At 38.0% G+C, this 8,860-nt stretch overlaps 1 protein-coding gene across 1 annotated transcript; it reads left to right on the top strand.

Annotated features, from left to right (window-relative positions):
* Nucleotides 1-415: 415 nt before the first annotated feature.
* Nucleotides 416-8,197, top strand: galr1b (galanin receptor 1b). The gene is made up of 3 exons (XM_061963493.2): nucleotides 416-1,185; nucleotides 1,248-1,313; nucleotides 7,735-8,197. Exons 1-3 carry the CDS (start codon nucleotides 505-507, stop codon nucleotides 8,050-8,052), a joined length of 1,065 nt encoding a protein of 354 aa, XP_061819477.2. The 5' UTR covers nucleotides 416-504; the 3' UTR covers nucleotides 8,053-8,197.
* The last annotated feature ends 663 nt before the right edge of the window (nucleotides 8,198-8,860 follow it).

Here is an 8,860-nt window from a genome sequence, read left to right as displayed (position 1 = left end):
TATAGTGTACCACTAATATAATGTACCACTAGTATAATGTACCACTAATATAATGTACCACTAGTATAATGTACCACTAATATAATGTACCACTAGTATAATGTACCACTAATATAATGTACCACCAATATAATGTACCAATAATATAATGTACCACTAGTATAATGTACCACTAGTATAATGTACCACTAATATAATGCACCACCAGTATAATGTACCACTAATATAATGTACCATCAGTACAATGTACCACTAATATAATGTACCACTAATATAATGCACCAGAAGAATAAGTTGTTACATGTAAATATTTCTGTCACGGTTAAAAGGCAAGCTTTTATGTTGAAAGGGCTGTGTTTTATTTTGAAACGCGCAGAGAGGAAAATGTCAGAGTGAACTTTGAGTGTGTCAAACAGTTCTTGGAGTCGGACGTCTTTGTTACGGACCATGGACTCGGTGCGTCCCGGTCCTGTCGACTGAGTCCGGCTCCGGTCGGGTTGCGACATGCTGCAACCGGGAAACGACACCCGTGGGTGGGCCGGAGTGTCCGAGTCCAACAGGTCCGGTGCGTCAGAGGATGGTCCCGGTCCGGAAGCGGTGGTCGTCCCGGTCTTGTTCGGGCTGATCTTCGCGGTGGGCCTGGTGGGCAACACGCTGGTCCTGCTGGTCACGGGCAGGGTGTCGCGCGCACGAACGGGTTCCGTGGGGTTGCGGCCGGGAAACCCCACCAACATCTTCATCAGCAACCTGAGCGTGGCCGACCTGCTCTTCCTGCTGCTCTGCGTGCCTTTCCACGCCACCATCTACTCGCTGCCCCACTGGGTGTTCGGGGGCTTCGTCTGCAGGTTCGGACACTTCTTCGCGTCCGTCAGCGTGCTCGTCAGCATCTTCACGCTGGTCGCCATGTCCGTGGACCGCTACGTGGCCGTGGTGCGCTCGGAGCGCGCCCGCGGCGTCCGGAACCGCAGGAACGCGCTGGTGGGCGTCGGCGTCATCTGGACCGCGTCTCTGGTGTGCTCGCTGCCGGTGGCCCAGCACCAGGTCCTCGCCGAGCACCCCAGCGCGCCCAACAGCACCTTCTGCTGGGAGCGCTGGTCCGGACGGAGCCGGCACGCCTACAAGGTCTCCATGGTCCTGGTGGGCTTCGTGGTCCCGCTCCTGCTCATCAGCTGCTGCTACGTCAGGGTCAGTTTGTCTTTGTTTACCTTTTTATTCCCCATTAACTTTGACCGTTTTTTCCTCCTCAGGTTCTTTGTCATCTTCACAAAAAGATGAAGACCATGTCCAAGAAGTCTGAGCACGCCAAGCAAAAGGTAAGCGCTTTAAAGGCGGTGCTATTCAACCGGCGGCACGGGGGCCAAATCCGGCTCGGGAATGACACCTTACTGGACCCCGAGTTCAAAACTACAATTTAAAAACAGCTGGTACGCAATAAAGTTACAGTTACAATACCAATGATAGTCACCACACACTAGGTTTGGTGAAATTACCCTCTGCATTTGACCTATCCCCTTGTTCCACCACCTGGGAGGTGAGGGGAGCAGTGAGCAGCTGTGCTCGGGAATCATTTTGGTGATTTAACCCCCAATTTCAACCCTTGATGCTGAGTGCCAAGCAAAAATAGGTCCCATTTGTGTATTTTTACACTGAATCTTTTTATACTGATTTATTTCTTACCTTGATTTTTTTTAACTGAATCTTTCTGCACATATTTTTACATTAACATTTTTACACTGAATTTTCACAATCATTTTTTACACTGAATCTTTTTACACTCATTTATTACTTTGAATATTTTTTACACTGAATCTTTCTGCACTGAATATTTTCACACTGAATTTTCACGCTGAATATTTTTACACTGAATTAGATTTGCACTGATTTCTTACCTTGAATTTTTTTTTTTACACTGAATCTTTCTGCACTGAATCTTTTTACACTGAATTTTTACATACTGAATTTTTAATACACTGAATTTTAAAACAGTGAATTCTTACACACTGAATTTTAAAACAGGAAATTTCAACACAGTGACATTTTAAAGACACAAATTGTTATAATTTGTTGAAAAAAGAAATGCAGTTCACAAAATTCAAACGCCAAAAATTCAGTGTTATAAAAAAGCTTTTGTGACAAACACACAAATTAACATTTTTGCAGCAGATTGTTTAAATGCTGTCATAGAAAAAATAGGTCCCATTTGTGTAGTCTTTAGTATGACTCAATAAGTACAATACTTACAGTATTAACACTTTTTAGGGCGCAACAAAAAAAACATCATAACCGAGTTCAAAATGAAAATTTTTGCAACACATTCCTAAAAACTCCCAGGTGCTCCTGTTGTATGGGGCAGTGTTTCTTAACCAAAACAGTATCTATAAGGCTCTACTTTGTCAAAAATGGGCTAGCTTAATGCTAATTGGCTTGGCTATTGACATGCTACTGATTAGCATTAGCAATTTTACATGCCGATTTCAACACCTCCAAATTTGTTCATGAAAACTACGACTAAGTTGCACGTTACAATCAAACGGCTGGTGCGCAATAAGTGCAATACTTACAGTATTAACACTTTTTAGGGCGCAACAATAAAACACACCATAACCAAGTTCAAAACTAAAATTTTTGCAACACATTCCTAAAAACTCCAAAGTGCTCCTGTTGTATGGAGCAGTGTTCCTTAACCAAACAATATCTATAAGGCTCAACTTTGTCAAAAATGTGCTAGCTTGATGCTAATATACATTGGCTTGGCTATTGACATGCTACTGATTAGCATTAGCGATTTTACATGCCGATTTCAACACCTCCAAATTTGCTCTTAAAAACTACGACTAAGTTGCACGTTACAAACAGCTGGTGCGCAATAAGTACAATACTTACAGTATTAACACTTCTTAGGGCGCAACGGGAAAAAAACATGTCATAACCGAGTTCAAAACTAACATTTTTGCAACACATTCCTAAAAACTGCTCTTGTTGTATGGAGCAGTGTTCCTTAACCAAAACAATATCTGTAAGGCTCTACTTTGTCAAAAATGGGCTAGCTTGATGCTAATATAATTGTTTAGGGCGCAACAAAAAACCTCATCACAACCAAGTTCAAAACAAAACATTTTTTCAACCCATTCCTAAAAACTCCCTGGTGCTCCTGTTGTATGGAGCAGTGTTTCTTAACCCAAACATATCTGTTTCTCAATTGTAACACACTTGCAATACACTTTACCACCACTTGTGGCAGTAATGACAATTTCTAACAAACAAGAAATCTGGAGCCAAAGTCATTGAGAAGTTTCTTCAGTGCAAAAAAATATGACTAAAGTGGTGAATTTGTTTTTTTTTTAGTTAAGAAACATATTCATTGTTAATGTAGTTTATTTATTTCAGCACAACATAATTATTGTATGTACGTTTATTTTTCGTCAGTTATTTATGAGTCTCTTCTTCTGCAGTATATTTAGTTGGTACTTATTTTTAAATTTCAAACACAAAAAAATCTGGGTCATGAAAAGCCTTTGTGCCAAAGACAAACATTTTTTACACTGAATTTTAACTCTGAATGTTTTTACACTGAATGTTTACACCCTGACTCTTTCTGCAGTAAATCTTTTTGCTGTGAATTTTTTTACACTGAATTTTCACACTAAATTTTTACACTGAATCTTTTTACACTTATTTCTTACCTTGAATTTTTTTACACTGAATCTTTCTGCACAGAATCTTTTTACACTGATTTCTTACCGTGATTTTGTTAAACTGAATCTTTCTGCACATTTAACTTTTTACACAAACATTTTTACTCTGAATGTTTACACTGTTTCTTTCTACACTGAAATGTCACACTGATTTTTTACACTGCATCATTTTACACTGAATTTTTTACACTCATTTCTTACTTAGAATTTTTTTACATTGAACCTTTCTGCATTGAATCTTTTTACACTGAATTTTAACACTGAACCTTTTTACACTGAATTTTTACACACTGACTCTTTCTGCATTGAATCTTTTTGCACTGATTTTTTTTACACTGAATCTTTTTACACTGATTTCTTTCCTTGAATTTATTTACACCGAATCTTTCTGCACATAATCTTTTTACACTGAAATTTTTACACTGCATCTTTTTACACTGAATTTTTACACTGAATCTTTTTATACTGATTTTTATACACTGATTTCTTACCTTGATTTTTTTTCAACTGCATCTTTCTGCACAAAATATTTTTACACTAAAGTTTTTACACTGAATTTTCACGCTGAATTTTTTACACCAGATTCTTACCTTGAATTTTTTTTACACTGAATCTTTCTGCACAGAATCTTTTTACACTGAATTTTCATTCTGAATTTTTACACTGAATCTTTTTATACTGATTTTTATACACTTATTTTTTACCTTGATTTTTTTTAACTGAATCTTTCTACACATCATATTTTTACATATACATTTTTACACTGAATTTTCACAAAGATTTTTTACACTGTATTTTTTTACACTGAATCTTTTTACACTGATTTCTTACTTAGAATTTTTTTACACTGAATCTTCCTGCAATGAATATTTTCACTCTGAATTTTCACGCTGAATATTTTTACACTGAATTTGTATTGCACTGAATCTTTCTGCACTGAATCTTTCTACACTGAATTTTCACACTGAATCTTTTTATACTGATTTTTATACACTTATTTCTTACCTTGATTTTTTTTAACTGAATCTTTCTGCACATCATATTTTTACATAACATTTTTACACTGAATTTTTGCAATGATTTTTTACACTGTATTTTTTTACACTGAATCTTTTTACACTCATTTTTTACACTGAATTTTTACACTGAATCTTTTGAATTTATTTCTTCCTTTGAATTTTTTACACTGAATCTTTCTGCACTGAATATTTTTACACTGAATTAGTTTTGCACTGATTTCTTACCTTGAATTTTTTTTTTACACTGAATCTTTCTGCACTGAATCTTTTTACACTGAATCTTTTTATACTGATTTTTATACATTTATTTCTTATCTTGATTTTTTTTAACTGAATCTTTCTGCACATAATATTTTTACATAAACATTTTTACACTGAATTTTCACAATGATTTTTTACACTGAATCTTTTTACACTCATTTTTTACACTGAATTTTTACACTGAATCTTTTTACACTAATTTCTTACTTTGAATATTTTTTACACTGAATCTTTCTGCACTGAATATTTTCACACTGAATTTTCACGCTGAATATTTTTACACTGAATTAGTTTTGCACTGATTTCTTACCTTGATTTTTTTTTTTACACTGAATCTTTCTGCACTGAATATTTTTACACTGAATTAGTTTTGCACTGATTTCTTACATTGAATTTTTTTTTACACTAAATCTTTCTGCACTGAATCTTTTTACACTGAATCTTTTTATACTGATTTATATACATTTATTTCTTACCTTGATTTTTTTTAACTGAATCTTTCTGCACATAATATTTTTACATAAACATTTTGACACTGAATTTTCACAATAATTTTTTACACTGAATCTTTTTACACTCATTTTTTACACTGAATTTTTACACTGAATCTTTTTACACTAATTTCTTACTTTGAATATTTTTTACACTGAATCTTTCTGCACTGAATATTTTCACACTGAATTTTCACGCTGAATATTTTTACACTGAATTAGTTTTGCACTGATTTCTTACCTTTAATTTTTTTTTACACTGAATCTTTCTGCACTGAATCTTTTTACACTGAATTTTTACATACTGAATTTTTAATACACTGAATATTAAAACAGTGAATTCTTACACACTGAATTTTAAAACACACAATTTCAACACAGTGACATTTTAAAGACACAAATTGTTATAATTTGTTGAAAAAAGAAATGTAGTTCACAAAATTCAAACGCCAAAAATTCAGTGTCATAAAAAAGCTTTTGTGACAAACACACAAATTAACATTTTTGCAGCAGATTGTTTAAATGCTGTCATAGAAATGATCAGTGTTGGGACTGACGCGTTACAAAATAACGTGTTACTATAACGCCGTTAGTTTCGGCGGTAACTAGTAATCTAACGCATTATTTTTTATATTCAGTAACTCAGTTACCGTTACTACATGATGCGTTACTGCGTTATTTTTTATGTAGTATCGGCTAGAAACAGAAGATCTGAGTGTGTTTTATTGCAGCGCTGCGGTGTCAAGGAAAAGAAAAGGCGTGTTTTGTGTGGGTCGGGGGGTGGGCTCCCAGACCGTAGTTGAGGGGCGCAGGGGAGACGTTCCTCCAGGGGCTAACAACCTTCACTTTACCCGGAAGTGGGTCTTTACAGCTGAGGGTGAATGACGAGGCCGGCGGTTTGTTGCAACTTTGTGACTTTATTGGACGCAGCCATCCACCAAGCTAGAGCACCTGCACGCACTCACTGTCGCCGTTCCCTCACCTGTCTTGCCCACTCACTCACTGACGTCACTCACCTCACATGCTGTCATATCTTAAAGGGCCACACACACAAACACATACGCTGCTCTCATAACAACTAACAAGACATCATGGTGAAGCCAGAAGTCGAGTTTCTTAACATGGGGATATTCTCAATACTTTTCTTTTGTCGAGCACAAAGAAAATAACATTTTAGTTAAATGTAAGTTGTGTCTTGGAAAGTTAAAGTGCCATTATGTTGCAGCTATTTAAAGTAGTTTTGTCAATTTGTTCTGGCCTGAAATATATTGGCCCTTTGAAACATATCTTTGTCTTTGTGTGTTGTATGTAGACCACATTGCTTTCTGAGTTCAGTGATGCAAATGCATGTCAAGTTGATCAACAGATTGTATTATTCTTCAGTGCAATAACAGAACTGAAATGAAGGCTGAAAGGGCATTAATGGGAGCCTTAAAAAAAAAAGAAGTACCGTATTTTTCGGAGTATAAGTCGCACCTGCCGAAAATGCATAATAAAGAAGGCAAAAAACATATATAAATCGCACTGGAGCCCGGCCAAACTATTAAAAAAAACTGCGACTTATAGTCCGAAAAATACGGTAACTATATAGTTACTTTTCACAGTAACGCATTACTTTTTGGTGTAAGTAACTGAGTTAGTAACTGAGTTACTTTTTAAATAAAGTAACTAGTAACTGTAACTAGTTCCTGTTTTTCAGTAACTAACCCAACACTGGAAATGATCTTTGACTAGCTTTTTTTGCAGAGGGTCCTTCAAAACAGCAGAATGTGCTGACTAAGTAAATAGACCAATATCAAATGTCTTCTGTAGAGGACGTTGGTTCTCAGGAATGTAAATTTTTTTTTAAAAAAAGTAATAAAAAAATTAAAAAAAGACAAATAGTAAAGGGAGAAGACGGCCCCCCGGGCTTAACTTTCTGAAAATGTGGGCCCCAAAACAGTTCCCTGCTTGAAAGGATCTCAGATGGTTTAACCTCCAAAGTCAAACACTTCAGAGGTGGAACAACTTGAACTTTGTCAGGAGGCAAAAAGATGAATGTCTTGACAGAGAGCAGACGAGGAGCCTGAGCAGGTCCCAGATCAGTTTACAGCAGAGGGTCAGCGCTAAATATTTAGACAGCGGACTAAGAATAGTCCTCTCAAAGACGACTGCACGTCACATGACTCGGTCTGTTTCTAAGGCCACGCCCTCTCCTGACCCTTGACCCTGAGACGTGGTGAATGAAAAAGGCGCAAAGTCCAACGTGGGTGTGTTTGATCCCCGCAGACGACACAGACGGTGCTCCTGGTCATCGCCGCCTTCGCCATCTGCTGGATCCCCCATCATGTGATCACCATGTGGGCGGAGTTTGGCACCTTCCCGCTGACGGACGCCTCCTTCGCCTTTCGCATCGTGTCCCACTGCCTGTCCTACGCCCACTCCTGCGTCAACCCCGTCCTCTACGCCTTCCTGTCGGAGAAGTTCCGCCAGGCCTGCGGGCAGGTGTTCACCTGGCGCTTGGGGAGCCCGGCGGCCCCCAGAGGCTCGGAGGCACGCTGCCGCACGAACCACCCTTCCAGCACGCACTCCACCACCAACATATGAAGGAAGGACTAACTCTACTGGGATTGGCTTGCAGTGGTCATGTGACAACAAATGGACAGGAGCAACAAAATATTCCAATTTCAAAGACGTTTAAGCAAACATCAAGAAATGGACTTGTTCACAATTCAGCTGCTTTTTGGGGGGTTTTGCCCACATTGTGTAAAATGTCACGACTTAAGGAGTGAATAAATTAATCTTAAATGTTGTTTTTTTCGGTGTTTTTAGTGGCCAAAACCAGGGAACCAAAGAAGCACTCTTGCAAATTGGGGTTGCGCAATATAAACGATACAAATGACGATAGAGCTTTTAATACCATCGTCATATTTAATACCAACTGTGTCGTGCAAATTTAACAACGACAAAAAAACTAAAGTGTCTTCAACGCAATGTATACGTCCGCTAACCCCCGCCTCCGTAATATACATGTACCGTTATCACTGGAGGACTAGAAGACAAATGAAGTTAAGTTAGTTAAAGTACCACTGATAGTCACGCACACACTAGGTGTGGTGAAATTACCCTCTGCATTTTGACCCATCCCCTTGTTCCACCCCCCTGGGAGGTGAGGGGAGCAGTGAGCAGCAGCGGTGGCCGCGCTCGGGAATGATTTGACCTCCAATTCCAACCCTTGATGCTGAGTGCCGAGCAGGGAGGTAATGGGTCCTATTTTTGTAGCCTTCGGTATGACTCGGCCGGGGTTTGAACTCACGACCTACCGATCTCAGGGCGGACACTCTAACCACAAGGCTTTTAATAATAATAATATATATATATATATATATATATATATATATATATATATATATAT

This window comes from Nerophis lumbriciformis, linkage group LG06 (assembly GCF_033978685.3).
Source record: "Nerophis lumbriciformis linkage group LG06, RoL_Nlum_v2.1, whole genome shotgun sequence".
Taxonomy (NCBI): Eukaryota; Metazoa; Chordata; class Actinopteri; order Syngnathiformes; family Syngnathidae; genus Nerophis; species Nerophis lumbriciformis.
The sequence above is the reverse complement of the archived record's forward strand: the minus strand, read 5'-3'. Positions and strand labels throughout refer to the sequence as shown.

Bases quoted from the DNA above. Each gene is read 5' to 3' on its own strand.
- galr1b (XM_061963493.2), top strand. From the start codon at position 505: ATGCTGCAACCGGGAAACGACACCCGTGGGTGGGCCGGAGTGTCCGAG. The intron at 1,186-1,247 runs GTCAGTTTGTCT...TTTCCTCCTCAG, and splicing joins TCAGCTGCTGCTACGTCAGG to GTTCTTTGTCATCTTCACAA. The intron at 1,314-7,734 runs GTAAGCGCTTTA...TGATCCCCGCAG, and splicing joins CTGAGCACGCCAAGCAAAAG to ACGACACAGACGGTGCTCCT.